At 41.7% G+C, this 16,291-nt stretch overlaps 2 protein-coding genes across 4 annotated transcripts; both read right to left on the bottom strand.

Annotated features, from left to right (window-relative positions):
• Nucleotides 1–365: 365 nt before the first annotated feature.
• LOC139655897 (NADH-ubiquinone oxidoreductase 75 kDa subunit, mitochondrial) lies at nucleotides 366–8,834 on the bottom strand. 2 transcript variants are annotated; one of them, XM_071533306.1, is made up of 19 exons: nucleotides 8,771–8,834; nucleotides 7,924–8,003; nucleotides 7,431–7,525; nucleotides 7,215–7,322; nucleotides 6,977–7,053; nucleotides 6,670–6,751; nucleotides 6,404–6,534; nucleotides 6,117–6,302; nucleotides 5,855–5,989; nucleotides 5,639–5,753; nucleotides 5,357–5,502; nucleotides 4,780–4,908; nucleotides 4,456–4,585; nucleotides 4,181–4,341; nucleotides 3,925–4,079; nucleotides 3,337–3,512; nucleotides 3,114–3,248; nucleotides 2,896–2,968; nucleotides 366–918 (listed from the first exon to the last, which is right to left on the bottom strand). In XM_071533306.1, the coding sequence occupies exons 2-19, from the start codon at nucleotides 8,000–8,002 to the stop codon at nucleotides 827–829; spliced, it is 2,205 nt and encodes a 734-aa protein (XP_071389407.1). In that variant the 5' UTR covers nucleotide 8,003; nucleotides 8,771–8,834; the 3' UTR covers nucleotides 366–826. The 2 variants fall into 2 exon arrangements, with proteins under 2 accessions (XP_071389407.1, XP_071389416.1); XM_071533315.1 differs by lacking the exons at nucleotides 6,977–7,053; nucleotides 7,924–8,003; nucleotides 8,771–8,834 and having other exon boundaries at nucleotides 7,431–7,449.
• Nucleotides 8,835–9,688: 854 nt separating this feature from the next.
• cmklr2 (chemerin chemokine-like receptor 2) lies at nucleotides 9,689–12,639 on the bottom strand. Of its 2 annotated transcripts, none has more exons than XM_071533575.1 (3): nucleotides 12,477–12,639; nucleotides 11,453–11,596; nucleotides 9,689–11,359 (listed from the first exon to the last, which is right to left on the bottom strand). In XM_071533575.1, exon 3 carries the CDS (start codon nucleotides 11,323–11,325, stop codon nucleotides 10,246–10,248), a length of 1,080 nt encoding a protein of 359 aa, XP_071389676.1. In that variant the 5' UTR covers nucleotides 11,326–11,359; nucleotides 11,453–11,596; nucleotides 12,477–12,639; the 3' UTR covers nucleotides 9,689–10,245. The 2 variants fall into 2 exon arrangements, with proteins under 2 accessions (XP_071389676.1, XP_071389685.1); XM_071533584.1 differs by having other exon boundaries at nucleotides 11,453–11,531.
• Nucleotides 12,640–16,291: the final 3,652 nt, after the last annotated feature.

The following is a 16,291-nucleotide window of genomic DNA, read 5'->3' as shown; positions in this document are numbered from 1 at the left end:
TAAAACTGTGATCCACCTGGACCACGGCTATCATCTTCTGTGTGAATGAGTTATCAACCCTGCCACACTGTTGCCGACTGTTGTTCACTGCTGATGGAGCACGTGCCAATCAGACGTCGGGGCTGGGAAAGTTGAAGCGGAAATGCCAGGACATGCCAGGATTGTATTGGTAAAATTGTCACAGTGCCAGCACACAACTTAATTGTTTTAATCTGACAGCAAATTAAATTATACGACAGCGCTGTTATTGTGATTTCACTAGGTAATTTTGGTACTGGATACAGACTGCAGGGTTTTAAAATAAGAAAAACACAATTAATATCGACTTTGCAAAGATGCATTATCTAAGTAGACTTGCTACAGAAAATAAGTTTATTATCAGACATACTTAAAAATAGCTATTACGACCACACTCAATATTCCTTGACGAAGATACACTCTTTACACTTTTCACATTGGTATATCGACATTATACAGGAGAAGAGGACAAAATACTTCCTTTAGCTCTGAAACACAATGATTTATAAAAATCTGGTCACAAGCATCTACTGGAATGTGGGAGTAATTATAACAGGTGGACATACAATTAACTGTCAGGGATACATCTAAATGAAGGTGCTACAGCAGATAAAGTTTACATCTTCTCGATATTGCAACTGCATAGACATCTTTCTGCAGGTTAGTATGCTAATTCAGTAATGTGTATAATTGGAGAGATACCTATGGTAAAACTCTACTACAAATAAATACGTTTTTATGAATGTGCAAATATAGGAGTTGTGCGTATCAATTTGTGCGCAAAAGCTGGATGGCTATCCACTGAGCTTTAGCATATGGCTGGCTCGTCCACAGCCTGCGCCCCCTCTGTGACTGCCTTCACACACTTCGCCATTGTCTGGGAGGCTCTGCTTATTGGATCTGTGGGTAAAGATTGAGAACAGCTTGTAAATTTGCACATCTGTACTACTGTGAGGAATACAAATAAATATAATCATGTCATTATGTTTAATGTCATGCAGGTGTGTAATGGCCACTTACAGACAACACAATAACTCGTGGGAAAGTACACTGATGACTTTTTTTTATTGTTATTTTACAGTAGGAATTTGACCTCAAAAGATGAATGTGGTAAAAGCTACAGACTACCAGCTTTTGACTGAGTTCATGTAATTGTTGGGATGGATTAACTTTACCGATGTTACATGTAGGATTCTCTTGTATTTGGCTGTGAAATGTATGGTGATTACATATTCTAATGCTAGCAAAAAACTACTTTTGTTACAGAGTTACTAACAAAAAATATGTTTTGTGCTTTAATTTGTTTCAATAAGGGAGTTCCAAGGCTTAATTCCTTTGCACAAGTCCTTTCAAGTGTACAGCGGACTGATAAATGAAGTATCAAAAGCAGTGCGGCACAGAAAAAGATGCAACATGCTGACAGAAAGCGGCTTACAGAGGCTACAAAATGTCACTCCATTGGTCATTATCGCAATGTATTCACTACTTTGGCAGAACAAAAGACACTCAATTATTGTTTGGTCACAGAACCATTATGAAACTGCTCAATCACTGCTTCATATGCCATTCAGAGAATAATATATGCCACTTGCTAGATATTTTTATCCAGTGTGTTTACAGTATCATGACTTACATGTGATCAGTTTGCAGAGACCATACCAATCTGCTCTGTACCAATCAAATCTTGTCATCTTCTTCGGTCATCTTTTAAATCCTTACTTACCTTTTAGAGAAAATCCTTTTTATAATAGTTTTATTTCACTTAACCCATTGTGGTTTTTACTGCGCTTACTTCTTTTGTCATTTTGACTCTGCTTTTACTCTGTTTTATTCTAGCATCTTTTGGCCTTTATTTTTATTTTTCTACCCTGTGCTTTTGTCTGATTATGTTTTACTTTCTTGTCTCTGTGAAGAACTTTGTACCTTTGTTTTGAAGTGCTATATAAATAAAGTTACTGTTTATTATTATACGTGGTGTCATGGAAAGGTTTTGATCCATCAACATCACAATACTCTCAATCTCTGGAAACCTCTGGTGCTAATATGGTTTAACAATGTGAGCAAAAAGGTGCATAATCAGAAATTATGTCTGTACCTTGGTTTCATATTAATTTAATAGGAAATATACAAAAAGGCTACAGTACTGTCCTAATACTCATGCTTTTGTTTATGTGTGTGAGTTATTAGAGTGAGGTGTGTATATTTGTTTGTGTCCAAGTATAATAATTATTTTCAAATTAAAGGAATAGTTCAGTATTTTGAACCCTGGGCCCAAATAACATGTTTTCCGTCATAATCCCTATTAGTAGAAGCCATAACTTCGCTAACACTGGGCGGCTCCCTCCCACTCTACTGCAATAGAAACCCAGGGGCATACGCGACAGTCTTTGAAAACTATGATAAATGTTGTTTTGCAAAACACGATGGTCACAGTATAATCATAAGTATGTAATCTTGAAAAAATTTGTAAAAAAAAAACTAGCTTTCTGTCAGCAGTTATTTTTGGATTCTTCTTGCTCTCATGGAGTTTACACCGGCTTAGAAGGTAGTGTGTCTTTGAGAAAAAATAGTTCCTATCCAAATAGAACACAACTATTGACAGAAAGCTCAGTTTAAAAAAAAAAAAAAAAAATTTGGGGCCCATGGCTCAAAATACCGAACTATTTCTTTGAGGAATTGATAGAATAGAGCAGTGTTTCCTAGAGAATTTTGGCACGATGGAAAGGCTTCTGGAACAACATTTAGATTAGCCTCTCCCTTGAATCCAATAACACTGAAATTCTTTTGAGTGTAATGGCAGTTTCTCTGTGGCAGTGGAGTCTCACTCCACATATTCAATAATAGGGGAAACACTGGAATAGCGTATTGGTGGCCCACCTGTCATATAGAAGTCTCTCACAGTGAGCTGTGAAGGGACTAACGGTTCAGTGAGGACAGCCTGGTTCACTGCCTGAAAGAGACAAGACAGAGATACTACCATCATGGGGAACACAGTGAAGCAAACAGAGATGCTGAATGTAACCTGAAACCTAAAGCTTAAACAGTGCCTTCACTATGATCAACTTTACATGTGTGGGAGGAAAATTATAGCCGACCTTAGACAGTTCATTAGCCTGCTTAAAGTAGTTGGCCTCCTCAACGTCGTCATATCGCACCAGGTTTGGGGAAACCTCAGCCAATCTATCACGCACTTCATCGAGGGTGTCATAGGGCAGAGTCACTCCAGCGAGCTTAAAGGAAGAACAAAAATACACAAAATTTAGTCTAATTTCTTACTACTAACTTACTCACTAACGGTTATCCTTTATTGTAGTTCACCTCAGATATGGCTCTGATGATCTTCCAGTCCTCCCTGGCCATGCCTGGAGCCGTCACAGCCACCCTGGTCTGCTGGGCACGACCCTCAGTGTTCACATAGGTGCTACATTTCTCTGTGTATGCAGCTCCGGGAAGTATGATGTCAGCCATCGGTGCACCGGTATCCCCATGGTGACCTGGGCAGTTATGGAACAGAGCGTTCATATAAATTCACCCTTAACAGGAACATACGTATCATCGCTGTCTGATGAAAACCTTGTACTTCAGAAATGTCAACAAAAACAGCCTTGATCTTAACTTGACCACCATGCATTTTTCAGTTTATCCAGTGGAGGTTTTAAATTATTTCATAAGCCCAAGTGTTGTTAAATTTTCTCAACCCATAGAGGACCATGTACTTCTTTGAATGCCGATAATACATGAAAATCACCAAAACCGGAGTTACAAGTTTTCCCATGACATCAACGATACACACAATATTATTTGCCAGTCATTAGCCTGCCTCATTCAAAAGCCTTATATCAATTAATGTTGTGAATGAGTAATGCTACTAAAGAGCTTCTGCTGTTGTGGAGTAATACTGCTGACCTTGATAAATGATAAAGCTATCCTTAGGGAGGTCTTGGCGAGTGATACAGCCAGCATCAGCGCCTAACAGGAACAGAACTTTAGGTGGGTTCTTCCTGATAGCCTCCACCCCTGGCTTGTACCCAAGATCAAGTGCAGCCACTTGACTGGCAACTCTGTAGAGACAGCCAAAGAAGAAGGCATATTGCTGTGAAAATGCCTGCCAAACATCACAGTGTTATCAAAAGCTTTCCCACTAAATTGCAGAGAGTATGACCTGTGAAGCACATTGAGAACCTTCCAGCTTTCCTCTACTCCGCTGCTGACCCGAGCGTTCTGAGCAATGGTCGACACAGCAGCCATTATCGCAGCCCCATCCTCTCTCTGCAGGGAGCCACTGCCAACCACAACAACGGGGTGCTTTGCTTTAGCCAAGACCTACAAGAAGAGATATTAGACGCAAAGTTAGGTAGGTTCATCCAAGTTGACTGATAATGAACAACGCATTACTGACTGAACTCTTTCAAGCACATAAGATGAATACACAATTACCTGTGAGAAAGGGTGAGTTCCCGATGCAATGTCTCGAAGAACCTTGGCAGACTCCCCAAGATGGTCATAGGTGTAGCTTAGGTCCACCTCCCGTCCCACTAGAGCCACTTGCAGCTCATTGTGAAGCCAGCTAAAGCAGAGATACCAAGCTCATATGAAACACCAGGCACTGCTGTGGCAACACCCCTCAGATTTATACGTTCCTCTTAAAACGAGGCAGTAAATCTGGAGCATGAGGCAATGCAGCAATGACTTATTTCATTTAGATTCAGCCGCCAGAGACATTCACAGCACTTAAACACCCCACTTCAGCCTCTAAACTACCTTTTTCTGATTCGTGCATTAAACAGCGGAGCCTCATAGCGTGGGTTGGTGCCAACCAGAAGCAGCAGGTCAGCTTCTTCAATGCCAGCAATCCCAGTGTTCAGTAGGTAGTTTGAACGCAGGTCAGATCTATAGAAGACAAGGTGAAAATAAGGAGCTTTACATCAGTGCTAGTAAAACTGGCTGTGTACCACATTCATTATTCCTCTTTGAATTAGGGCTGAACGATTTTGAAAAAATATCTAATTGCAATTATTTTGACTGATATTGCAATTGCGATATGATTTGCGATATTAGAGGGAATGATAATTTTTACATCATTATTCTCATTTTCATTGAAAAACGTATTAAAATGATTATGGTGTGATTTTTGTGGGGATCTGTACCAAACAAACAAAGATGTTTTCTTAAGTCTGTAGAATATGATGTATACTAGGCCAGGACATCTCTGCAGCATGAAAATATTTAATTTAAAATGGTATTTTGACACACATTTCGCCTTTAACAAATATTGCGCCTCCTGCGATTTGAAAATTGCAGTAGGCCATATTGCAATTTCGATAAAATTTCGTCTTACCCAGCCCCAATCATGGGGAACACCTCCTCAGTGCACAGGTTGTCACTGTTCAGACGGTTCAGCATGTCTTTCAGGGCAATGAGAGCCTCTGCATCCACCAAGCCTCCGACAACAGCAGCTATATCATTACCCTGAGCACTCTGTATCTGCAAAAGAAAACAGATGCTATTCAGGCCAGACTACACTGAAACCACAGGTTTTAAATTAGCGTAGACTGTTTCGATATCAACAGCAGAGGGAGGTCTAATATTGCGGAAGCCCATTTCATCATGAATCACGTACTGCACCAGCAACTCGAGTCAGCACATCTTCCCAGGAAGTGGCTACCAGCTGCCCAGACTCATTCTTCACCATTGGCTGAGTAAGCCTCTGCCGCTTGAGTCCATCATAAGCAAACCTGCCAGGAAGGAAGAATGCAGGAGTTCAGCAATGATTCAGACATCAAAAACAAATCACATTTATGTATATGATGTAGATTTTGTGTGACTGGAAAATAACCTGGTTTTGTCTGAGATCCACTCCTCATTAATATCCTCATTCAGACGAGGCAGAACTCTCATCACCTCACCACCGCGGGTACTCACCACAATGTTACTACCCACAGCATCAAGAACATCAATAGATTCAGTCTTCCTGCAAAAAACCAAAGATAACACACGGGTAAAAAGGGTAAAAAATAACTCGTGACCCCAAAAAAGCTTCTCAGTTGACTGTATCAAAAGGTCCCAGTGGCACAATATGTAGAGCACAATCCAAAAACCTGGTCTCCCAAGGGCGAGCAGTGAAGGCATATGGTTTGGAGGTCAAAGCCCCCACTGGACAGATATCAATCACATTTCCGGACAACTCAGACATGAACATCTTCTCCACGTAGGTTCCAATCTGCAAGTCATTGCCCCTGCCAGTGGTACCCAGGTCCTCCACACCTGCAATCTCACTGGCAAAGCTGTAGGAAGAAAAAGAAAAATTGCAATTTGATTTCATGCTTAGTTACATGTTGAACTTTACAGGGATTCAACTGACCCTACATATTTGAGTGTAACTCACCGGACACAGCGAGTGCATTGGATACAGCGAGTCATAATGGTTTTGATAAGGGGACCAATGTTCTTGTCTTCCACAGCTCTTTTTCCTTCTGTGAAGCGGCTCCTGTCACTGCCAAACTGCATGGACTGGTCCTTCACACATTAAAATTATTTAAAAAAAATAGAGGCAGTCATATTCACACTCAAACTGATAAACAGTCCTATAACAAACACGGAACAATCTACGGAAGCAAAGTGATTTTCAAAACACAATTATGTGACGTTTACCTGGAGATCACATTCTCCACCCTGGTCACAAATTGGACAATCTAATGGGTGGTTAGCCAGCAGGAACTCCATCACACCCTCCCTGTGGAAAGTTAAACACCATTTTTGAATAAAATTCTGTCATGTTACTCTGACAAGAGGGAATGTGAACTGAGTAACTTTGTTGTTTCCTTATGAGTAAGATAATGTAAAAGGAATAAAAGAGTGAAGGCTACCATATCACCTCAGTTAAAAAAATGCATCTCTGACAACTATGCATAATTACAGGCCAATAATAACTATAACATCAATGTCATAACATGAGTACCTGGCCTTTCTTGTTTTGTCAGAGTTGGTTAGAATGTTCCAACCCTTCATGACTGGCATGGCACATGCTGCCACCGGCTAGAAGATAAATGAAAATGATCTATTACTGACAATGTTATAACTATGCCTACCCAAAGGCAAAGGCTATACACACCTCTGTGGCTATCCAAATATGGGACTGAAACACTTGCAAGGCCACTCAAAGTAGAAACAACACACACATACAGACAACATCATACCTTAGGGACTTTCTCTATCTCCACCAGACACATGCGACAGTTCCCCGCCACAGACAGGCGCTCATGGTAGCAGAAGCGGGGAATCTGCATTCCCACCATCTCACATGCCTATGACAGGATTTAATCATAGTGTTAGATCCAATATTATGACTCGAGATGTCGACAAGAGTTTAACTACCTTGTAACACACAGAATATATGAAAATCCCATGCTAACCTGCAACACAGTGGTTCCTGGCTCCACCATGACAGGCTTCCCATCCACAAACACCTCCAAGAGGTTAGTGGCTGCTGCTGTGGCTGCAGTGCGAGCTATAAAAACAGACAGAAATCATTCTGTGACCCATCCCTTTTGTTCTTATGTGTTGACTGTTCCCATCACTTTTACTATAGACACTTGTAACACTCTTTATCATTCATATAACACCATACATTAAACTGAATTATTGGTATTCCATAACAATGACAGATTCTTGACATTGACTACTAAATTAGACAGATCAGATGTCCCACTTCCAGCAGCCGCCTGGTACCAAATGTGCTACCTGGCAAATCTGTAATCCTGCCTATAATCCAACAGTGGAACAAAGTAACAAGGGCTCCTTGGCCTTAGAATATTTAATGGAATATTTACACTCAATAACAAAATTGATGTTTTGCATAATATGAGTGACAAAGCATGATCAATTGATATAACTGTATAGTATTACCATTATTAGTGGCAGCCGCGCTCGCTTTGGTAAGAGCTACTCCTGAGAGACTCCGGGTCACGACGGGCAAACGCAACATGCTGAAAGAGAGGCAGAAGGTAACATCATTTGCGGCTGGCGAATGGATGGTTACTACTTGCCAAACCCGCTAAAGAAGCATCAACAGAAGGGCTTTAAAATACAGGCTAGCTAGACTTTAAGATAAACAAAGCTGGTGCATCTGTTAGAGCTGTCAAACCACGATACAGCCTTCATCCAACTACAAAAACAATAACAAAAGTGAAGCACGAGTTATCATTGGAGAGCCGACCGATAGCCCCAGACAATCTCTGTTGTGACACATTCAAAGCTGCGGCAAATTTCTCTTACAGTTTAGGTTACACCGTGCAAAGCTTCATGAAGATAACCTGACTCGTTTGACACCCGGCATAACGTTGGATACCCATCGAAACATCAGCCAAACTGTTAGCTGTTACTGCTACCTAGGACGCAATGATGGCCAAATAACGTGCCAAGCTAACGTTACGTTAGCTAAATTAACATTAATAATATATCTTGTTAATTGTGATAGCTGCATCATAGTCATTATTCTCGTTGATAAACACTTAGCTAGAAGAATTAGCAATTACAACAGTGTGAAGCGGCACAGACGCTGTTTAACGTTTTGTAATCACAAACTTGTGTTGATATTAGCAAGCTAGCAAACAAGCTAAAGTGAACGTTAACCTAATTTTAGTTTGGCTGACAGCTAAATCAAATGAAGCAAGCCATTTATACAGTTGGTTTAGTGGTGACGTTCGGGCTATACATGTTTACATATTCGCCTTTTAGTTGGCAAGCCACTTACCTTGCCAGTGTTTGTCCTCACTCCCCTAAACTGAACCAGTGCCTACTACGCAGATTGCGCACTGTGTTGTTTTCTGCTGCGTCACGGATTAGGTAATCCAGTGTACCATAATCCTCATTGGCAGGCTACTTTTTTTTAACTACTTATACTCTACTCTCACAGTCTCGACATTAGCCTATACAGAAGTTAATGTAAGCCCTCCCCTTATCAGAAATGCATCTGTATCAAACTGGTGCAGATGCCCGCGGTGATGTGGCAATAACAGCAGCAGTTGATGTTTCTTCAGACTCAGGTTTTGACTCCACATGTGGATAAAGATAAACACCTTGCCTTTTACAGCAACAGCCTGGAAGTGTAGCTGCAGAAGTAGAGAGGGTCACAGGTATAATCACACCTGGGAGCTGACCAGTACACCCAGTCTTGTAGTGCTGGCCACTGAACAAGTCCACTGGAGTTGTTGTGGGCACAGTGCCTTGCTCAAGGACACCTTACTTTGACTGTAGTTGTTGAGGAGAGTGTGTTTTGCTCACCTCCGTTTCCCAGATGTAAGTTTTTTAGTTGACTGAGGGATTCAACCCAGCAGCCTTCCAGTCACAGGATGTATCTCTAGCCTACCGTGGCCGCAACCTTTTTTGAGTTAGAGTTGACCAGTAGGAAATAACAGGAAATAGCTGCATTTTAAACAGACCCTCAGGAAAACAATGGGAAATGAACATTTGTGTTCATGTCAGGCTCCTGTTTACTTAGTAGGCCTGTGTTAAAAAGAGATATAGGCTTAGATCCTCTAGATCCTAAAACTTTAAACACATTCATTAGGTTACAAAGACAAAATCTGTTAACATCAAGGCGGTCAATAGAAAGAATACATATTCAAAAAAGGTATGCTCAGAAGAACAAATTTATTAAAGTATAGTCTGTTTGTATTTACTTTGAATATATTAGAATAATACATTTACACAACTCTGAAATATTAAAAAAATCTCTCCTAAAGAGACATGACTCTAGCAGTCTGTAGGCCTACAAGAAGCTACAAAAACACAGACAAGTAGAAGACTACAATAGACACCTGCATTGTATCTGATCTGCAAGAGCCATAAGGTATAGAGATTTAATGAGTAAATGCCCTTGATTCAAAAGAGTACAATATAAAATCTGTGAGTATGTAAGATACATTTGAACTTGCATGTTGCTCTGGAGATCGCCTGGGCTATGAAACAAAGTAATTTGTCAAATCATTGGAAAGATACTCATTCCATGTGTAAGTTATGCAGACAGTACTCTGGTTTTCCATTGAGGGTAATTGACAGTCAGTTGAAGTAGGCGTTACTGCTTTCCGCATGAAACAAATAGGAAAATCTTAACACTACAGCTGAAAAGAACAGTTATGATGATCTTCCACATCTGCACTCAAAACAATAGTCAATCTTACCCTCTGTGTATCATGGATAACTAAAAGAGTCTGGAGACTGTTGCAATCATAGAGCAGATGATTCAACAGGCTCCTCTGGTGGACTCTCTTGAAGACCCTCTGGCACAGACATAGTCTCAGTCGCAGAGATTGACTGGTTCAGCTCTCTCAGTGAACTCTTAGTTATGTCCAGGCATGCACGCTTCAGGATATGCCGAACCTTTTTGCCCAGGAGCATATAGAGCAGGGGGTTAATGCAACTGTTAAAGAAGGCTAAGCTGGTGGCAAGAGGAAAGCCAGTTTTCAGTACGTTGTGTAGGTGCAACGAGGAATGTGTGGATAATTCCATCAAGCTAAAGGTGTGGAAGGGAGCCCAGCATAAGAAGAAGGCCAGAATCACAGCAGAAACTGTTTTGGAGAAGCTGGACAGGCGAACCGAACCCTTGGACACATTCACTTTGATTGTCAAGAGTACACCAGTCACACTTATAGCGCTAAAGGGCAGGAGGAAGCCCACGGTGGTGCGGACGGCCACCATTATAATGTGTCTAACGGCCGCTGTGTGTCCATCCTGCGCATAGAAGTTGTTGAAGCACACCACCCTGTCATGTAAGCGCATGGTGTCACGAAAGATGAGAGTAGGACAGCTCAGGCTTGCAGATATCGCCCATGTGCAACCACACACGATCCAGGCTTTCTCTAAAGTGCGATACCTCTGGGACCAAGTGAGGTGGACCAGCGATACATACCTGTCTATACTGAGTACTGTGAGAAAGAGCACACTGGCATACATGTTCATCACAGACACAAATGAGTTGAGTTTACACATTACCAACCCAAAGCCCCAGTGGAAGTCCCGCAGTACGTAATCAATGGAGAAGGGTAGAAAAAGCACAAACACAAAGTCTGCTATTGCTAGATTGAGCAGCCATATGCTGTTCACAGTCCTTTTGCTTTTACACGCTGTCACCCAAATGACAATGCCATTTCCAATCAGACCAAGCACAAAGGAAATGCTATAGATGACTACTGAGATTATGTGCATAGTTTCCCTCTGCCTGTAGTCCACTTTAAGTTCTTCAAAGTCTCCGTACTCCAGGTAATCTTCGTAGGTGTAGTTTCCGTAATCCTCCCCAGAGTCGCCCATTGTTGCAAGGATGTGACCTTTGTGGTGAAGTTGTCTGTGAGAAGGAAAATTACATGATAAGATGCATTCCTTAAGGGGATCCTCATGCACAGTAAGGTTATAATCAGCCTAAAACACTAGTTCTCACCTGTGCTGTTCTCCAAGTCCAGCTGCCTGTCCTTTCAGATCATTCAGTCCTTGTGTTTGGGACTGGGTGTGTCCTGACCCTGGAACAGTGTCACCAGCCAATTGGATCAACAGTGGAGACAGTGAGATTTGCAGTATCTTTACCCTACACACAGGCCGAGAAAGAGAGGTTTCACAATGTCATGTTGTTTATTCGCATCCTGACAACTGTTGCGCAATTTACTAGAAATAGAAATAAAAGCACTATTTTTATTCCACAAGGAAAAAAACTCTTACTCTCTCAAAATGAATCTGCCCCAGGCAAGCCATTACCAACAAAAGCATCTGGGGCAAAGGTTGTATTCTTGCTCATATCAACAACATTATTATCATTATCAAGGCCAGAATGAGTAACATTTAGACAATGCCCACTAGCCTACTACTTTTGCAGAACCTTGACTTATATGACTGAAAAAATGAAATTTAAGGAAGAGAAAGCTGTGACTAAAAACAAATGGAAATCCCTCGTCTGTGGCGAATGTGACGTAGAATACATCGTGAGTTTGAGTCATATATATAATTTTTTTTTTACTCAAAACAATCAGACTAATAAGACTAATTACTAACTTTATACCTTAGTCAGAGATAGACAACAGGTCGGATTATTTATGGTCAAATAATCACTATGCACAAGGCTAGGCTTGCCATTGAATTTTGCTGTTACAGAATAAACTATTTATGAAGATATAATTGCTAACATAAAGAAGATTACATCTTAGGTTGTTATGCATAAATGCTGTCAACTAACGGAAAGAATTATACAAAAACTATTTTAAGGCCACTATATAAACATCACAGAAAAACAATAAACTACTGCATGCTGTATATAATAACATCTATAGGCTAGATAAGAAAATACCATAAAGTTCGAAAAAGTCACCATAAGCTCATTACTGAGTGCCACATACACACAATAAGCCCCTAATGGAATACTGTGGGAACTATTTTTCGTCGGGACAACAGAGAAGAGAGCGCGCATCGCTTACCTTCCTATCGCTGCAGCACTACCCTTTTAGTTTGTGTTTGGATCAAAAGACCGACAGCTTCCATTAGAAAGAAGAGTCTGTTAAGTTAAATGTAGCCCATTAGCCTGGGACGCCTTTTGCTGGGCCTGGTCCGTGAGTTGCAGGCTGTTTCATGTGCAGTCTCTCTGAGTCCATCCAAACTAAACTCCGTTAGGTAAACTGGGTTGAGATGTGCAGTGGGCACGCCTGGCTGACGCGTCATATGGACCACGGAATGAGGAGAACTTATTGGTCACCCTCATGGTATGAAGAATGCTTTCATTCACATGAGCTGCGGCCATCAAAAACAGTGCTTTCAAAGCCTAAACCAATCCCTCTAACCCTCCATGTGTAAACGGAAAGAAAGTTAAAAGTTTAACTCCTCTGTTGTTGACAGAGAAAAATTTTCCACGAAAGCACAGTCAAGCAGTGAGTATAGCCAAACTGTCTCGTCGGTTGGATGACGGACAATGCAGGGAAAGTTGAAGTGGGGGTTGGAGCTCTCTCTTGCCCCTGCATTTGCTTTGGTGTGTCCTTGAGCAAGGCACTGAACTGGAGGAGCTGGTCGGTGGCCATTGGAAGATGACTGTCTTGTAGTAGGGCTAGCTGCTAGCTCCGTGGTGTGAATGTGCATGCAGGCTTGACTGCACTGTAAAAATATTCACTAAAACAACTTAGAAATTCCAATGTTATTTAAAGCTGCACTGTAAGATTTTGCGTAAAAATACTCCTGTCTTTTCAGCCAGGGCTGGATTAACCAACCACAGGGCCCCTGGGCACACATGTCCTATTGGGCCCCCCACCTCTCGGTATGTACCCACACATTTTAACTTAACATACTAGCCTGTTCACAAACAATACAAATGTCAAAGTAATCTGGAACTCAGATTTAGCTATAACAAACTGCCATTCCTTCTATCTAGAGCTCGCTCATTCAATTTGAGAGGGATAACATTTGTCCAACCCCAAGGCAAGCTTCCCTTTGTTTACATTTTGATTGCAGGTTGTGGCTTTAAGGAGGCGAGGTGATAGGTGGCGAGAATGAAGGACCAAAAAAAAATGTTGAAATTTATTGAAAAGATTTGATTAAGGTATCCTCCCCGGGGTGCTGGTAAAGCTGTGCTTGGACCGTGGCAAGAGGCTCTCTTTGGGAACCACAGCCTTCATTTCAGACCAGTAGCTATTGGACGCTTGATGGGCGTGTTTGGAGGCTTTCTCTTTAGTTTATTTTTTTTCCTAGTTAATTTTCATAGTTTGGACCAGGTGGCGTGGCGGCTAGCGAACGCGGTTCGTTGAAGAGCTGGTGGTTGGTACGAAGAGGCGCCGTTCGTGTCCGGCTGAAGCCAACCTACCTCCCGCTGAAGCTAGCCTAGCCAGGAGCCTGCAAAAGGTGGTCTGGCGCTCGCGATTGAGGCGCGGTTCGTGTCCCGCTGAAGCTGAAGCCAACCTGCCAGCCGCTCCAAAGGAGTGGTCTGGCGGTTAGTGATGGCGGTTCGTTGAAGAGGTGGTGGTTAGTGCAGAGAGACGCAAACCCGCCACCCAGTCCAAACTATCAAAATTAACTAGAAAAAAAATAAAATAAAAGTAGCTTCACCAGCTACTTTTCCTGAATTTCCCCAAGGGCATTAATCTTATCTTATCTTATCTTATCTTATCTTATCTTATCTTATCTTATCTTATCTCACCTCTTATCTTATCTTATCTTATCTTATCTTATCTTATCTTATCTTATCTTATCTTATAGGGTTGTAAGCCCTTGTCAAAGTCCACAGTAAGAGCTTTACCAGGGGCTCCAGAGACCGTGCGCTGGGTGCTGCCGCTGCTGCTCCTGCTGCTGCAACAGTACCGTTAAGCCAGGTGGTATTAGTCAGCAGTGGCAAGCAACAACACTGCTGCTGCTGCTGCTACTACTACAGCTGCTGCAGCAGTACAGGCCTAGTAGTGGTAGTTCCAGTAGTTCTCATTACAGATATCTGAAATATTTTAAAGTAGCATTTTGGCTAGTCATAATGTAATGAGAGATATTGTAAATTAGCATTTACGCATTTAGCATTAAGCATCATTACATTACGACCAACCAAAATGCTAATTTAAGATATCTCTAATTACATTATAACCTGTCAAATGCTAATTTAAGATATCTTTTTTTTTAGTCCAGTTTGGGATGAGGTTGACAGTTAAATGTTGAAATTTATTGAAAAGGTTTTACTGTCTGTACCTAGACTCCCCTGCCCCACCAGTATATGATTCGTGCTCTGCACCTTAGCTGGATGATACTCACTAAATGCACTGCTCATAAACATACAAGCAAGAGGTGGCAGTTTAATAATTGTGATTGGGTCCTCCTCTGCATCAAATGTCATTAGAGGCTGTGACTTGGGCCCCCATAATCATAAACTGTGGCCTACGGGCCCCGCCTGACTGTACATTTCAATTGAAATTTGTGAAATGTTGTGAAATGCATTGAACACGGACACGGTACTTAGAATATTTTGGGGCCCCTGGTGGTCTGGGGCCCTGGGGCATGTGCCCTGCATGCCCGGTCAGTGATACAGGCATGTTTTCAGCCGAAATCACAAACTGGGGCTGCAACAGAGAAGAGTGTCCCCCTCCCTCCACCCCCCTTTACTGAAATGTTGTAGATTCACCCCAATAACCCAATTTTATTTTCAGGTGTCGGGTAATGGTCACTGGCCCTCCACCCCTAGCAGCCACTAACGAGAAGAAATTTGGTTGGAGGAGTACACAGGTTACTCAAGTTGCACAATTTCTTGGTAATGAAGTCTTTCAAACTTTCAAAATTGAAACAGTTATCTCTTGCTGCCACTTGGGGCCGCCAAAGTGCAAAGTTGCCTAACGCAGCTTTAACTTTACTTTAAGTTGCTTGAACTTACAGTCCCCTGTTTTGATATTACAACTGTTTCACTAGTTGTTTAATTACTGAGCAAGAAGTAAAACATAATGAAAATCAGTGAAATGCCTTGCCACACTGCTACATGTCATAGTAAACATGTGGTGAGTAAACATGTGAGTTTTACAGTGCATATTAAATATGGAGCACCATGTTATAAAACTGGAAAGGGACCTACCAAATATATTTCATCCTACAATAAACTTTAGGAGTGATGTATAAATTACTGGAAAAAGGATAAAAGATGTTTTTCAAAGCTGCTGCAGGTAAAACTAACAAAGACTTAGTTAGAGCATTCATGTGCTTACTCACCCCCTCTTGTTTCATCAGATAGCCAGACAGCCGTGTCTCAGTTCTCTTCATCTCCAGCGACCCAAAATGACCATCTCATCCCTCTGTGGACCATTCAGCCCTGAGGGGGGAGCTGTCACTTCCTCCAATAGCTCTGTGTGTGTGTGTGTGTGTGATCCGCATAGCTTTAATAATCAGGCCTCAAAGTCGTGCCAGGCACTGATGATAGGCCGTGCCAAACGGTCTTCTTAGAGGATGTTCTGCTGTATCAGAACGGGAGAGAGGACCTTAACTATCTAATGACAACTTAATGGAGGGGTCACTACTCAAACACCAGCATTCAAGTTTTTCCTCACAACAGCCTCAGCAGGCTGGACACAGACCCATGAAGCACTCATTTTCATTTTTTACTTGCACAATTAACCATGGGACTAGGGACTTTTATTCATGTGGCTAGTAGAGGTTTCTGAGGGGCTGTTCGAGCACACAGTCATCAAGAATTATTTTTAGACTGAAGCCGCTGACAGCTGATGTTTTGTGCTGATATTGACTATCTTTAAATCTGACCATCTTCAGTGTTTCCTCTGAATTTTAT

The sequence above is a fragment of the Centroberyx affinis genome, unplaced genomic scaffold, assembly GCF_046629955.1.
Source record: "Centroberyx affinis isolate AG114_WGS23_722 - 3 ecotype Tasmania unplaced genomic scaffold, CSIRO-AGI_Caff_v1 ptg000166l_1, whole genome shotgun sequence".
Taxonomy (NCBI): domain Eukaryota; kingdom Metazoa; phylum Chordata; class Actinopteri; order Beryciformes; family Berycidae; genus Centroberyx; species Centroberyx affinis.
The sequence above is the reverse complement of the archived record's forward strand: the minus strand, read 5'-3'. Positions and strand labels throughout refer to the sequence as shown.